A 17,009-nucleotide genomic window follows, 5' to 3' on the forward strand; every position below is an offset into this window, starting at 1 on the left:
TACGGTAACATTTGAAAAACATTGGCTCGCGTGAATTACTATACCATTATAAAGTCATGTTTGTCTGCCCAAAAGCAAAGCTTTCAATGAGGCTTTGCATGGGATATCATTAAAGCAGTTGCACAGGGGGCTCGGTAATACCAATATATTAACAACATTTAACCTTCCAAAGCTTATGCAGTTAGATGGCAGCAGATGCTTGAAAACAGTGCTCCAGGAATATTTATGGGGGTTTTAATGATTTACATATTTTAGTTTTCTTCTTGTTGATCACTACGATCTGACTGTGGTTTTAAAAGGTGGTGCATGTTTAAAAGACAGGCTGCATTCACAGCGGGATAGATTCAAAGCATGGGAGAGAAACTTCAAATTATAGATATCATTTTTAAGATAAACGTCTGAAAAGTGGAAGAAATATTACATTTTGGCTTTTAATGCAGCAAACAGGAGTTTACATGTCTCCGACCGTATGCTGAGGAAAAAAGAGACCCAATACAGTTGAGTCTTTAGTTTTTGGGATTTCTCGGCAGCCCCATTATCAACAGCAGCCATCAGCACAAAGATAAAAGATCCTAATGGAGCTGGCCCTAGTAGAGATGAAAGGTGCAGAGATGGCACACTGTTATGAATCTCTAATGCAGCCTATGTTTCGAAGGTAATGACTAACTCTCAGGCCTCTTACACAGGCATACCTGCTTAGGGCACAGACAATAAAGGTTGCCTCTTTCTTGTCAGTGAGTTGTAACACAGAGGAGCCTTTCCCTCTGAGGAACTGTGCAAAAATCCACTAAGGCATTTTTTTTTTTTTTTAGTTAAACACATTTCTGGGTTTACTTTAATTTATCTAAGGAATCGGTTCAAAGCAGAAACTGAATTCGTCTAGGAGTGCGTACACCTCGTTGAACGGATAACAGCCGTCAGGACTACACCTTGAAATGGCAGATGGCAGTATTGGCTGAACATGCAATCCTTTTAATTCCAGAGCCTTTTCTAAACACTAAACACTAAACACTAAACGCTAAACTGCGCTCATTTTACTTCAAGTGAAGCCCATAAACATATTCTTTTTGGGTCAGCATGAACAGGAGGCTAATGTAAGAGCAATCTCTTGTCAAGCTTTTCAGACTAATTGAACTGACACTTATGAGAACCAATCTTTTTTTAAATGCATTACTTGGCAGATATTCTGGCTTTTGTCCCTTCAAAGTTTGCCAGGAGGAAAAAAAAAAACCATGCCCTTTGAACAACACAGAGAGGTGAAAATACATGGTGAGAGGAGTCTTTTCTCCAGTCTCTTTCACAGAACCTAATGGATTGTGAGCACTTAATGCATTAATCAATCAATATCTCTCACTGTACATCAGTAGCGTGACTAAGTTATGAATGACCTTTGCAACAAGAAAAGGACACTTAAATGCACACAAGATTGCTCCTTGGTTAGCGACTTGGGCCCGGTTTTGCCATGCATGATTACACTTTCGTAAGTCACAGAGCCGTTAACAGTCCACTCAATACACCGAGGTGCGTCGTTATATTTCTTTGAACAAAAATTTGCTTGTGATAGACCGTAACTTAGAGGCATCTTTAGAAATATGCTTCCTTTCCTTTTATGCATGAATCTATCCAGTTCTATACTCAGCAGCTGCTTTATTATGTACACAAGATTACTACCAAGTAGGTATTCTTTTTTACAGCTACCTTAGCCCTTTGTGGCATCCATATGGCAAATCTGCACATCCAAGATGTGATTTTCCAGTTCCTCCACATCCCAACTGAGATATGGTGTCATGTTCAAGAAACCAGATTTAGATGATTTGAGCCTTGTGACATGGTACATTATCCTGCTGGAATTAGCCATCAGAAGATGGGAACCTTGTGGTCGCAGAAGGGTGAAGTGGTCAGCAGCAATGCTCAGATAGGTTGTGCCATTTTAATTATGACCGCTTGGTACTAATGGGCCCAAGAAAATATTCCCCATAGCATTACACCACCATTACCAGCCTGAGCTGTTTGTACAAGCCAAGATGGATCCATGCTTTACATCAAATCTTAACCCTATCATATGACTGCTGCCGCTGAAATCCAGACCCACGGGACCAGGCAGCATCGATTATCGAGAAATATTGGGAAGCCGAATTGCAGTATTCTGTTCTTTGCTGGTACAAGTGGTCGTCAGTGTGATCTAGAGCAGTGGCTCGTCCGTTTCAATTTTCCATGTTGGTGCTGGCTTCCTCTCATGTGATGGGCTAATTGTCTTGACAGGCAGTTGAGCAGGCGTACCTAACAAAGTTGCTGGTGAGGGGATAGCTACATTTTCCATCATAGAAGATCTACAAATGAAATTCTACTTTATGAACTATTATGTAGTACTAAGAGCAGGCTTAATTACTTGTGAACAAATTATCATGGAAGGTGAGTGCTTCTCTTTGTTGAATGGCTTATATAATTCAAATATGGCCCCTGTCTTCAAAAAAACACAATAAGAAAGGATAAATTGTTGTTAAAAGGTGACTTATACCTCATTGGTTACACATGTCAAGTACTTTTCAATAGTGCAGCAATTTGGAGGGTTGTTGAATTATTAGTGATTTCAATTTATGGCTATTTTGCTATTAAGCAAAAAGGCAAAAAAAAAATACTGAATACTGTTATTATATTCTACTTTCTACCTTCTGAAAAGCTTGCTATAAAGAAATAATCTAAATAAATATCTAAATCATTACAAAGACCACATGTAAATCATTGCCCTCACTACTTATCCACGACAGCAGTGCAGAGAGAAAAGAAACATGAGGGCAGAATGAACTGTAGAGGATAACGATGATGGCGAAGGAAGGAATGGAGGTATGGGGTGGATTATGATAAAGTGCAGGAGCAGGGGGGCAAGTTTTTTTTTGGCCTGTCGTGACTCTGAGTACCAGAGCATGGAGGTGAAGCGAGACAAAGTGGAACGGACAGGAACTGACTGCAGAGTCAGAAAAAAAAGAAGATCCCAGAACAAGAGCGCAAACTGATGCTATTGTGACCAATGAACAAAGGCCTTAAAAAAGTGACTGCATAGGGCCCTTAAACAAAGACGCTATTGCCATTCACTCTCCCTCGTCTAATTAGATTCTTTTGGCCGGTTTAACATGACAAAAACCGGCCCATTTTTCTTAATTCTGGCTGCCGTCGTGGCCGCCGTATCACCTTTAATCGAGTAAAGCCTCAGAGTGCAGGCTCGTACGTTAGACTGACAGCGACTTGTGACATGGATTCAGACACATTCGCTGTGTTCTCTGTTCAACATTTCACACACAAATATGTGCCCCATCTCAGCTTTCCCAACTGCTTGAAATATTCACCACATGCATGACAAGGGCTCATTTCCCAAGAAACCCTCACTCGGTCAGGAGCTGCTTTACAGCTTTGACCAACCTGGATTGGGAAGAAAATATCTTCAAGAATACTTAATATTTTCAAGGAGATTTCACATCACATTGCAAATAAAACTTTATGCTTTTTTTTCTGATGCAAGCAAACTCTGTTTTCAACAGCTCACAGAAAACATGGTCTTTTTTTTTAACAATCACTAAAAGTTAACAAAACTGATTCAGAGAAGAAAAATGTAGGTAAAAGCAAAAATTGTTGATCCTGCAGCTCTAAGGTTCTTGTACTTTAGATGGTTTGTGGTATTACAATGGTCTTCTATTAGTTACAAAAAAACACATGGTGAATTATTCATCAACCAAAGACTATTAGCATAGGAAAGCAAAACTAAAACAGAAAATATTTTCCTTGTCCTTATTTTATCAGACAAGTCATGATTAGTACATCTAGAATAATTACTCAGCTCAGCATAATTTTAATATAACAACATATTTTTTAAAACACTACTTGATTTAAGCACATTCTAATAATAAAAAAAGGCCTCCTCCCCATAACGGTCACTGTGCTGCTGAATTTACTTGATGCATCCTGCTGCATGCTTACTGGGCAGCAGGTATGAAGGCTGACATTCACTTGCTTTCTAGATTATGGATCAATGCATCTCAATGCTTCAAATGACAAAATATGCAGAGAACAGTTAAAAGCAAGGCGTATGTCAACAGCAAATTGAAGAATGAGAACCTTGTTTTATTCTAAGGTCCTTATGTTTTGTCTGTGATGTCAACAGAAAGAAATCCTTTCCAACTACAAAGAATCATTTTGCTGAATATCTTGTGCTGCTTCTCATAACAGAGAAGTCTACAAAGCTAAATGTGAGTAAATTACATACATATTCTTTAATGATCATGGAAAGTTTATTTCTTAAAAAAAAAACTCTTCTGACAATACATACAAAATAAAATAAAAAGTTGTTTGAGACAAACTAGTACGTTATTGGTTGAAACATTCTCATTGCCCTCAAATCCTTTCTGAAGTCCAGGTGCGCACCTATAGTGTAAATGACAGGCTTCGTTTACCTGCCCAGGTTAAATCTCATTAATCCCAAATGCTAATCCTAGCCATTCTGCGTCTTTGAGCTTAAAGCTCAGACAAACACAAACAGTAATATATCTGACGGACCCAAAGGAACACGGATAATGTCCCACCTGAGTCTTGGATCATCTTCTGAAAAGCAGGCAGTTACATCTTCTGTGTTGCTGAAATCATGAACAAATCTTTAGAAAACTTTGCTTTAATGGCATAATTAATGTCTGCTAAGTCTTGTTTAAGACAAGACGGCTGTGTTCATAATCCAAAAGCAAGCTTCTGAAAGCCTCAGATCTGAAAAGTGCTGTGTGATCAGTGGCATCCTCCTGTGGCGTCACAACCGAACCTGGTGCGAAACTGTTTGTTTGCTGCCAACATCCAGCTGAGGGGAGAGCCAGGCAGCCGGGGTGTCGGAGGAAACTAGTCAAATCCAGAATAATTTTCAGTATCCATCTGTGGAAAGTTCCCTCTAATGTCACACACACCAACACACTGCAGAGCTGTCCTCCCACTCGCATTATCCTTTTTGTGTTTTTCACCAAACTCATCCATTTCTCTTCATCCATCCTCCTCTCACCCTCCTCAGGTGGTGTGTAGTGTGCTGTCAAGCACTGCATGAATCAATGACTGGTGCTCACGCCCACAGGTAAAGGTTAGAGAGGTTCACTATTGAATTATTTCTGCACTTCTCTCATTGCTGCCATCTGCCTGGCTGCTTTTAGTTGATGTGGTTGAGGCACTGGAGGGGACTCTTTGCTAATGCATCGGAAACATAGATGTGTGTGTGTGTGTGTGTGGGGGGGGGGTGCGTGTCTCTGTGTGTGTGATTCCTGTTTAAATGTTTTTTTGGACAGTAATGATGTTTTCTTCGCATGTAACTAGCATAACATAAAACTGCACATTAAGCAGCTGTTCACAAACACCCTTCTGTAGGCTCAGCTCTCTCCTCATGTCCATCTATTAGACAGCAGATAATGATTTACAACATATGTGCTGTTAGCCAGTCTTTGTTTCATCTGCCTTTATTCTAATGGAGCCTTCGGATTTGAGGCCAGATAGGGCATCCTTCACTCCGCTTTTGTTTTGCTGTCAGCAAAGCTGATCATCTCTGCTGGACCCCAAGCTGAACAGATCGTGCCCTTTGATCCACCAGTTATCTCTGGGGGGCAAAAACAGCCTTATTAAAAATGGCTAAATAAAACTTTTCTGCCTAGGCTCAATACTTCCCAAACTTCACCCCCCCCCCACGCCCCCTCTCCCCGTTTCAAATTGAGCTGCCTAATTCTGACAGCAAGCAGCGTTGTTAAACCCAATACCAAAACACTGAAACAAATGAAGCAATCCAAGTGTATAACAATTTATTGGTCGTATTTCCTAGATTACCTGGCACACACTTGCGCTACGATCAATATCACAGATGAGAAGGGGCTGGATGTACAGTGATAATGTGAGCCTTAGGGGAAAGTTCAAGTAAGGATTATGTAGGAAACCTTTAAAAAATGAAATATTACAACTACTACACAGGGGCAAACAAGACTGGGAGTATCTGTAGTTTAGTGTAAACATAACTGATCATTTTTGCCAGCATAGACAGTGCAAAAGTCTCGAGTCATTCCTCATTTCTTTTTGGGTTTTTTTTTCATATTAATAATACTGCTTTTTATGATTTTAAATTTTTCACACACAAAAATGTTTCTAAATTCACGGCATGAACTGGTGTTATTTGTACACCTAACAGACAACTAAGCACATAACTCATTTGAAATTATATCTTTAAAGATTTTGTTCACGGAAGCTTGTCCGACTCGATCTGTTTTTTTTTGTTGTTGTTTTTCTTTGTTTTGTTTCTTTAGTTAAATATGAAAATCAATAAAAGTAGCACATATTTGTATTTCACCATTAACTTGGTGATTCCAAAAGAACTACGGTGCCTTTGAAAAATATTACATTTTCCTACATTAGAAACACAGATGTTAATGTATCTCAGAGGAATTTTATATGATAAAAACAAAGTAGCTCATAACTGTGGAGTGAAAGATAAAGAATGCAACGTTTTTAAACTTTATTATCAACAAAATAGGAGATGTATGGCATTAGTTTGCATGTGGGCCCCTTAAATCTGATTCCTCTAAATAAAATACAACTCTTATGTTATATTATATTGTGGAAAGGTTTGAAATAAGTTAGCGCAACAGTAAAGCTACCAAATCATGGCCTTCCACCTAAATGGACATTCAACACTTCTACTGTAACCTTTAGCATAGCTACAGAGGAGAATTATTTGTATGTAAATCTATTCATAATGCACTCTACTAAATTAGATTTTATGGAAGTGCAGCAAGAAGAATGGCACTGTTAAAAGACAACCATGACACGATCTACTAAAATGAGGCCAAAATGTATTGTTTTGGCCTAGACGTAAACAATGTGTTTGGTGGGATAATAACCCTGCATACCATCCTCGCTGTGACACATGGTTGTCCCATCATTATGCTATGGGGATGCTTTTCTTCAGCAGCTGCTCAGAGATAAAAATAGATAATGATATATATGCAAGAAAACCTGTTAGAGGCTACAGAAGATTTGAGAGTTGGGCTGAGGTTCCCCTTCCAATAACAGGGCAAAAATCCAGAGCTACTTTGTGAAGCAAACAACAGTTCAATGTAAACCCAGACATATTGCAAAAATAGGATGCAGAAAACACTGAAGAGTTGGTAAATCATGGATTTGATCTAACAGATCTAAGGTTTTCAAGCAATTTAAGATTTTTTTTAATAAAAAAATATATATATATATCTTTATACATATTTTTCTTCTATTTCACAAGACTACTTTGTCTCGGTCTATTACATAAAATGGCAACATGAGTCTTTGTACTGTGAATTAACACAATAAAAAATCAACTGTTACAGCATATGGTATAGCATACACTTAGAATATATCAGGTAACAATTATTGCCCTCCTAACAGTACTTTGTGATATGATTATTGCACACACTGGTATTGTGTTGATGGTGTATGCGCAACATATTGTGCAGCCTTACTCTAAGGTATTGTTTTTTTGTTTTTTTAATTGTGTTTTATTTTATTCATGACTTTCAGATTTTGTTTATCTGCTGCTGTAGGTGTTTTCGACCTCTTCTTTTGTCCTCTACGTGTCAACATTCCTCTTGTTTTTATGAACACAACGCATAAAATGCGGTCATGGTCAGGCACACGTTCAAGATAGAGAGAGACAAATCCTCAGAAAAGTTAAACAACAATGATTTAGACTACAAAAATTACAAGATACTCTGGCTTAAAACGTTTAAAAATGTATAATATGTTTTCATTCAGAATAAGTCATGCTTAACAAGCCAATGTTGACATGACATTAACACACTTATATGGCGAATTATAACTGCTTGGTTGTTTACTCGGTAAGACAGGTGCATAAAAACGCTTACATTCATGAATACAAAACTTTCATCTGAAAGCTGGAAATCTGTTTCTTCTTCATCTCATCTACCTGTGACAGAGACATGACCGCTGCTATAATTAAACCCATCACAACCATTATGTCTCTGGCACCTAATCTATTCCCTCCTCCGCTGTCTGTCTGTAACCACAGACTTCCCGCCTCAGCCCTGACTGACAGACCCTGTGGAGGCTGTGGTCACTCTGAGTGACTGACATGAGGGGCAGCGAGGCTACTGCATTACCCCCGTCTCCTCCCGGCGAGCTCCTCCGGATCATTCAATCCAGCACCTCACACCACTGATCGCCACCTCTGCTCCAGTATCCAGCAGCAAAGCCGCTGGCCCCCGAAAATAGAACTCATTAACACGTTTAGTAAGTACAAATGAGATGACAGTCTCCTGATGGACTGTCTATCTTTTGGATCAGCTTTCAAAGAGAGCGCGCCGTAATGACAAGAGAGGGGGAAACCAATATTATAATGTGCTTTCGGCCTCCTCTAAAAATGGTCTCGATGACAGGGAGAGCCTCCTGCAGCCACACATGGCCTGAATTTCAGTGCAGACACCTAGGTGTGTGCCTCGTTTATGGGCATGCGAGTTTGCAAAGTAAAATGTGGTGCATACTTACATCCACGTGGCATAACTGACGGTGAAAGAAATTAGGCGAAGGCCAGAAAACAAACAGAGCACAAACTCGGAGGTCCTGCCATGGGTACGGCTCTCTGCTGCTAAACTAACAGACTTTCTCCGTCACTTCACAAATATCCTGTCTTTGTATATTTATGACATCGGTGATCTTTTGATCATCTGGCAGGGACAGAGTGTCAGGCAGGAGTGGCAATGAAAATCTGAACACCATACATTCCTGTGCACAGCTAGAGTGGTGGCTTTTAGGTCAATTTGCCATAACAAGAGGGGCACAGGGAGGATTTTATATCAAGCCAGTGGTAGAGGAGGCAGGAGACTTCAGTGTGGTAGTTTTAGCAGAGGGGTCACATAAATGCTAAAATCCTACACTGGAAAATCTATAAAGCCATCATTTTGGCTTTTTAATAAATGTCTAGTCTTCTGTAATATTTTCAAAATGAAAAGTAATGTATTTATGAATTTCCTGGCACGTTACGCAGACAGCAAACAATTTCCTATGCTGCCTTGATGCCCTTCGGACAGGGATTAGAAGGCAGGCGACTGACAGAGGTCTGAGTGAGCTGTGGGCCCTCTGGGGCCCTGCTCATCCAGGCCTGCACAGCTCTCATCCTCATATCCACTCTGCATCAGTGGGGCAATAACAGTCTTTATTAAAAGCGCATTGCAGCAGTGTCTGCCCATACAACTTACTTTCAGATTGCCCATAATGTGGCATGTAGAAAGGGTCTGGTGGTTGGGGGCTACAATATCCTGTTCCTGGAAAGGTTTGCTTTGCATTTTAACAAGCATGAATAAAGAAGGACATTCCAGAAACGGCTACCGTCTGTTTCTCTCTTGCCTGTGGGGAGCAGCAGCTCAGACTGTGGACGTCGCATGCCATCCAAGCGTGGCCTGGCTCACCTCTGATTGTACCTGAATTTCAAAGTTGTAGCATGGCCACAGGTCACAGATTGTATGAGAGGAGGGCAGAAGAAAGAAAGAAAGAAAAAAAAACTCATCTTTGATCTGGTGCAAAAACAAGCAGAAGCAAAAGATGAAACAGTAGGATAATCAGTATATTAGAACTTGTAAGTCAATTAACTACCATTAAAAAAACTAATTTGTCATCTATGCTTTGTAAAGTTATTTTCCACATTCATCAGTTTTTTTTTAATCTTTAGGGAATATTCTATTTATTGTCTGCTATAAAAATGGGATAAAGTTCGACATTAAAAACCGGTTTATTGGAGGCATTGACAAAACAAAACCCAAAATACTTTCCTTTTTGTATCATAATTGAAACATTAGGCCTTTATAGTCATGTGTTCATAAGATTTTCATCAAACAAAAAGGTCAGAATCGTATGCATTAAGAGAAACTTGTGGCAGAAATTCAGTAAAAACAGCTGACTCATGAACTATACCTAAATACTTAAGTATCACAGATGGCAAACACAACAGCTTCCAATAAAAAAGAAAAACATTATCCATAATATACTGTAAATTTTTTAAAATCTAACACTGTATTATTGACTCATATTTAAACTAAAATATTTTCAGAACATATTTTTATGAAAGAAGCAATCTTGGAATTCTATGAAAACTCTTAAAAGTAATGTGTAGCCTCTTGGACTTGGATGGTCAAATCTTAGTCTAGCATTCGATAGGCACGGTTTTTGAGCTAACTTACAGCTTATTTAAAGAAACAGAGATCTCAGAAATCTGCTTCCTGAGTCATTAAATGTTATGCATGAAATTAATGTTTGCAGGCATGTAGACAGATTCTGAAAGTAGCAAACAAAGGGATGCTGATCTAGTTTGGGGGCTTCACGCTTCAATTAGAATAACTACATAGCAGTTATGTGTAACAAACGAAAGAATAACACCTCCAAAAACAATTGTTTAACTTAAAACACTCGAGTATTTACTTTCACTCAGACAAGACACAATGACTGGTGGCTTCCCAGGTGGCCCCAGCCCTGTTCCTCTCCTTTCCAGCCTCTCCGACTCGCAGACAGGGATTTCCTTCTGCGAAGAGAGCCAAGCCGTCACAGCCCAGCGATCAAGGGCCTGCCATCTGTGACTGAGGCAGATTTACAGCAGGAGCTAATCCTCACTGTCAGCCACGTTTGTTCTCCATCTCTGCCTCCTTCATACACATGCATAAAAACGCACATTTATACACACACACACCAGAAAAATACTAATATTTCACCATCTTCAAACACTCTGCGCCCCTGCTTCTGTCTCGTCGTCTATTTCGTAGACAGGCAAAAACCAAGCGTCACTCTTTAGTTTACTTTGCCCTTTTAAAAGTCACGCTCTCATTCTGCTCTATGCTAAAAAAAAAATAATAGTATTTGATTAAGTGCGACGAAACCCCAATGTGTCACAGAGCTATATGCCCTGGGAGTATCATCATTGAAATAGAGTCATTATAGGCGGGAGTGTGTCAGTAGTTCTCAAATGTGAGCTACCCAAACATGTTTTTCCATCTGGACTTGCATTCATTTTTATTCTGAGTGTCCATATGACTTTCTATGTAGAGAGCCTGGAAAGATGACATCTAGCACCGGTTGCCTCGCTCGTTTTTGGTTTTTTTTCCACTGAACATCTAAACACACGACACAGTTTGCTCTCAGGCGCCAGAAGCATCTTTCATCTCCCGTGAATGTGCCCCATGCATGTCGCCATCTTCTCTGAGTATCTGTTCACATTGAGCCACTTTTCGTAAAACTGCAGATTAGTGCGGGTGTCTTGGTTTAAGTCAAACACGAGGTTTACTCAGTGACCTTTGCACACATGGCAGATGTGTGGGGCTGAGGTCCCTTGGAGACTTCCTTTGTTTCGCCACAGATAAAGGGTTAAAGAAGACAAATGAAGGTGGGGCCACAGAGCAACATGCCTCAGCAGCACATTTATAGTATAAGCAAGAATGAAAACAATGCAGGGACTTTTGTGCATGTATTTTCTAATTAAAAATAAAAGTTCTGCTGTCCTTGCCTTCTTTGGACTTTATGCTCAGTGGGGATTTGAGGCTCCAAATTCCTGTTATCCATATTTGCTGCATCCTCATGAGAGGCCATGACATGAAAAGAAGTATTATACCCATAGTGCTCAGTGATGTAGTTCAGAATTATGCCTTTGTTGTTAATAAAAAAGTAAGAGATTTCCTACCTCCTGTCAATATTTGCAATATGTGTTTGATAATAAACTATTATTTTTATTTTATTTTGAAGGTTATCTGAGGAAGTGAGGTATAAACCTAACACCTAAACCAGCAGAGAAAGAGTTCCTAGATCAAACCAGAAAGTAATAAGACCCAAATAGATGAGTCAAAAATCCTTGATCAGCTCAGAAACCAGTCAGTGTTCAACCACTGTAGCAACTATAACAAAAATACAAAAGACAGAAGTGTAAAATAAGTGACAGAGAGGGAATAATGAAGTATTGCTCAAAAGAAGGAAAGGCTCGGGCTCAGAAAAGAGGATGCTGCTTTAAGGCAACCTACACAGCTGTGGCTATCCATAAGAAAGTGCAAAGTAAGCGCTTTTCGATATTACAGTTGAAGACTGTCACTGTGGTAATTTAAATCAAAATAAGTATGTTTTCACTGTGTAAAACAAACAGGGGTGTTGCTAAATAATTGACTCCCGTAAATAATACTGGGTCACAGTCACTGATCTTGAATTTGATCATGGTTTTGGAAAGCAGAAGAGTAAAAGGGATACCCCAACTATATTACTTCAAGGGTATTAAAATATCTGAAAAAAAATATGACTTTCTGAAAAATATGACAATTTGCACTGATGTTGTACATGTTTAGACAAAAATATTTCTGACAAAGACTGAAAAGTAAAATGAGTATTAAGTGTCTAACTCATGCTACCACTAGAAGACCTTCATTGGATTATTTCCCTAATTGAAAAAGAATGTTTGACCGGATCAGAAACAAATACTCTGTCCCAAAATGATGGAGTGCCCATGCCCTGCCAATAGGTGGCAACAATACCAACTTAAACTCACAAACATGAGCATATAAAAGAACAAAGGAAGTGATTTATCCAAACCAGCACTCACTGGGTTTTCAGGCAGTAACATTTTCAGCACCTGATTGATGCGTGTCAATAGGGTCAACAAAAAACTAACCAGAGAAACATGAGAAGCAACTTTTTAGAGTCTATGCAGATTCTTAAAACTCAAAATTTATATATAAAAAAATAAATAAAAATATTCACTTTCAAATGTTACTTTAGATAACATTCTAGTTATTCTCACTGAAAGTCCAGTTGGCCTGTGGAAATTCAGTACAAAGTATGAAGGAAACATTTAGTCAATGATACATCTAAGACAGTTCCTTCTCCCTCGAATAATTAAACACTATAGTAAAGCTGTAGGTCTTATAAAGAAAAGGACAGGCTTCACAATTAATTTTGTCCTTGAGTCATTATCAAACTGCATGGTGAACCTTTAAACACCCTGACAGGAAAAAGATTCCAGTGGTCTGTTTTAGTAAGTGAGGGTTCTTGTAATTCGATGAGGTTCTGAAGGGCTGTAAGCATTTGTACATGTGTAATGCACACTGCCTGACTCGAGGCTTGAATTCCTAATTTGGACATAGATATGGCCATCTAAGACGTAAAAGTAAAAAAAAAAAATAAGAAGAGGACGACGTAAATGGCCTATCATTTACTAAAAACAATTTGCAAACAGCACAACTCTTCTCTCTATCCTGAAAACAAAAAAAAATATCCCTACCCCCATCCCTTTTAACCTAAATGCCCCTTCCTCTTGCCTTTGCATGTTCGCCTGTCCACTGTACTGTAGTCATTAACATATTTGGAGTGCAGTGAGCAGAAAGCTTAATTGTCCCTAATTGCTCAGCTAAATATGTTCTCTAATGATTTGCTTCAGATCTGTGACTGCCTTTTGCGCAATTTCCCGGCCGCTGGCTTCATTATCCCTGCCTCCTTGGAACAAAGCGTCTTCACAGGCTGGCCCTTTTTTTTTTTCACCCACATAACACAGACAGCGAGTATGTGTGCGAGGGAAGTAAATGGTTCCTTCTTGGAGGGACACACAATAGAGGCCCTTTGTCAAGACACAGAACTTAAAGTGATTAGAAAACCAAATCTCTACTAAGAAAGCGTGTTAATTGACCACAGCTCACTCCTCCTAATCAGTCCGTAATAAATGGACAGTGGAGGCACTTTGTTTTTGCCAAGCTACAGTTGAGGCAGTGTCTGTTTTTTGGTGTACTTGTTTAGGAAGCCACTGCTGTTGTTCAGCGTCTCCTTCTCCATACATAATGTTCTATCTTAATGTGTCTCTAATGGCTAAAAAGGGACAGCTTCCATTAACAGGGAGTTGTGCCTTGGCAGGAATATTTTGTAGTAAATCATATTTGCAGCTAAAAATTGAATGGAAAAAAAGTTATGCATATGTTGCTTATTTTTGTCATTTAGTTCAATCAGGGTAAAAGGGCTGTCCAAAAGTAGGAATATTCAAATAAACAAAAAAGTAACACGAAAATCGAGAGGTTTAGGTGCACACATCAGATAGGACATATGAATCTTCTTGACTGAGCCACTAAATGACAGTTCATGAATAAAGTTGCATAAAAGAATAAAAAACAAAGAAATGCACATGTAAAGAGCCAAAAGGTCATGTCCTGACCTGTGTCTGAAGAAGGGCATTTGCGGATGGTGAAAATGGAGCTAAGGTCCTCGTCCTCCTCCGGCAGGCCCTTCTGCAAGCGCTGAAGCTTCCTGAGGCTCTCGCTGCGTTGGTGCTTCATGGAGCGCACGTGTTGGATGAGGTTGAGTTTGGCCTTGGTCGAGTAGTTGCACAGCACGCAGTGGTAGTAGCAGGCATCTCCCTCCACCGCATTTTCATGCTGCTGCAGGTGCTGAGGGAGGAAAGAAGGATGACGGAGCAAAAGAGAGAGAGAGAAAGAGAGAGAGAGACAAGAAGGAGAGAGAAGAAAGAAGTTATTGTGGATGGCAGATAGCTGGCCAGGCACCACCGACTCACTTTCACTCACACAGCTGGCAAATGAACAAATCAATTCCCAATCACGGGCCCGTTGTTTAACATCCAGACCTCTTTCACTTCAAGACAACTGTTTGGACTGCACACTTGTCTGAGTGAGTGTCTGTTTCATGGGCTAACAGGACAGGAGAAGCCAGGGAGGCACGCAAACCTCAGGGGGCCCAAGGGTGGGCAGGAATAGCATCAGCCATCCTTCAGAAGCCGCGGGTCCGCAGCCTCACAGACGGAAGGAAGCATTGATCCCCTTCACTCAACAGAAGCTTCCCGTCTCTGAAAAAGGAAACTCCAAACATCTGCCTGTTTCACGCATGGGATACTAAATATTGATCATAGCGAGTTAAATTCTTGCTCTCATAGAGAAACAGAGGCAAAGTCAGTCTGTGGCGAAGCAGGAGGGGGGGACTGAGTGCAATCAGAGGGAAAACAGAACATTCCCCAACAGGAGGACAATCTTCGCAAAACAGAAAATCGCCATCGGTATTGACCCCGACACTTAACAGCACGCCCTGTCCGGCCTCCAGCCTGTCCCTCTGTAGAGTCACAACATGCATAACACCCCATAGTGACACCGTGCCACCACAACCACTCGTCACACCGCCAAGCCCCAATCTAATTACCTCCTGCATGACTCAATCAATGATGCAAGGCCAACACAATATGGCTGGGCCTGGTGTGAGCAACGGAGTTATTGACCATTATCCTAAAGCATCACACTGATGCATGTATGCAATAAAAGTCCCTCACTCTGTATGTGTCACGCCCGTCATTTGTCATACTCGTATGAAACTGGGATGCCTTGCTGTAGATTTCTGTGGATAGAATCAATGTCAGTTCCCAAGTTTTCCTCTTTTCCCTTTAATTTTATTGACTCCTGTGTATGTAGTGTGAGCCACGTTTTGAGAGGGGAAAATATCTTTGTTAACGTCATCATGTTCCAATTATTTTTGGATGATTTGAAAAGTCAAAGTTTTTAAATTCCAAAAAATTCTAAATTGATGCCTTGTTACCGTGAGTTCATTGTCTAAAAGAGTAAAAAAAAAAAAAATGTCAATATATTTTTCTGGGACAAATTAGAACAAAGACTGGTCAACATTGTATCCCATTAAGATGATTTTCTTTCCCTTAATGTCCAGTGTTTTAAGGGAATGGTTAAACAAACAAGTTATTAATAGAAATGAAAGAAAAACCAAACAGGACATGGAACGCATCACGACTTTAAAACCAACTAAAATGGCTTGTGGAAAACTAAGCCTGCGTACGATTAAGCTTAGAGAACAAATCGACTGCTTTTAGCTGACTGCTGAGTATTTTTCACCCGCACCTTCAGACTATAATCTTCTAACATTATTTGCCCTAAATGTTCACCTGCATGATCAGAATATGGTTCTACTTATGAAAAGGAAATTGAGCTACCCTCTCCTGAACTAGATGGCCCGTTCCGTTGGCTGTAATACGTAAAAGCAATGGAAATATCACACATTTAACTGCATTACCTTCAAATCAGGTGTTGACAGCCTGGTACAGAAAAAGAGTCATAACAATATTATGCCTCCCTAAAATGCTTTTGTCCCTTTCTCCTAATGTTTAATTTTCTGGCAATATTGTAATGTTGCCATGGGGTTTTCTGAGCTATTGTGTTTCATTCTTTTTGGTTTCACATTTCTCACTTCTACACCTAAAATGTGCATTAAGACACCGCTTCCAGGAAAAGGAATAGGAGATTTTTTTTCCTCTTTGTGAGCCCCACAGCTCAGTGTAATAGAGTTATTAGGTGATTGTAAAAAGCTCTGTGTGCTCTCCTTTCTCGCCTCGTTTTAAGCCATCCATGATGTCATGAATAGGTGTTGCTGGATACTGTGGGGGCCCTCCTCCTTCTCCTCCTTTTTGCGCTCTACACAAATATTGCATCAGAAATAAGGTAGAGGGAAATATGAGACAGATTCAGTTATAGATGACAGCAAATCAGTCAAATTGCTTTTAGTCACAGCAGATGTCTTGAATTAAAAAGGGCTGCTGCCGCAAATGACTCAAGGCTCCAAAAATCTACGAGAAGACAAGTTTTAAAAAATGACAGCACCTGACTGCAACTTCAAAGCCAGTCTCATGAGGAAGGGGGGGAAAAATCCTGAGAGTTTTATAGTTCCCCATAAAAAGCACAAGGTTTATATAGGAGTGAACTTGAGACCGCCTGCCCCGCAATCGACCATAATTCACTATAAACCTGACTGGTCAGGGAGATGGTCTCAGTGGGGCCAAAAGCAGCCTGCCCTGCTGCTTGTAGCTCTGTCTACTATCTCAAATGATTACACCTGTAAACCAACACTTTCACCATCTCTGCATCGGCCGTGACCTGCAGCAGTCTGGGGCATTTCTGCGTCAGTGAAACAGGAAGGGAATCATGCCTAATGAAGAGCGAGGT

The 17,009-nt window shown here is 40.0% G+C and overlaps 1 protein-coding gene across 6 annotated transcripts in view; it reads right to left on the reverse strand.

Moving 5' to 3' along the window:
- zfhx3b (zinc finger homeobox 3b) overlaps positions 1–17,009 on the reverse strand; it is a 308,186-nt gene that overhangs the window by 42,433 nt on the left and 248,744 nt on the right. For all 6 annotated transcript variants that reach the window (XM_017303941.1, XM_017303940.1, XM_008405336.2 and 3 more), the window contains one exon: positions 14,216–14,447. In XM_017303941.1, coding sequence (XP_017159430.1) covers positions 14,216–14,447 — 232 coding nt within the window. The remainder of the gene's footprint in view (positions 1–14,215; positions 14,448–17,009) is intronic.

This window comes from Poecilia reticulata, linkage group LG3 (assembly GCF_000633615.1).
Source record: "Poecilia reticulata strain Guanapo linkage group LG3, Guppy_female_1.0+MT, whole genome shotgun sequence".
NCBI classification, from domain to species: Eukaryota; Metazoa; Chordata; class Actinopteri; order Cyprinodontiformes; family Poeciliidae; genus Poecilia; species Poecilia reticulata.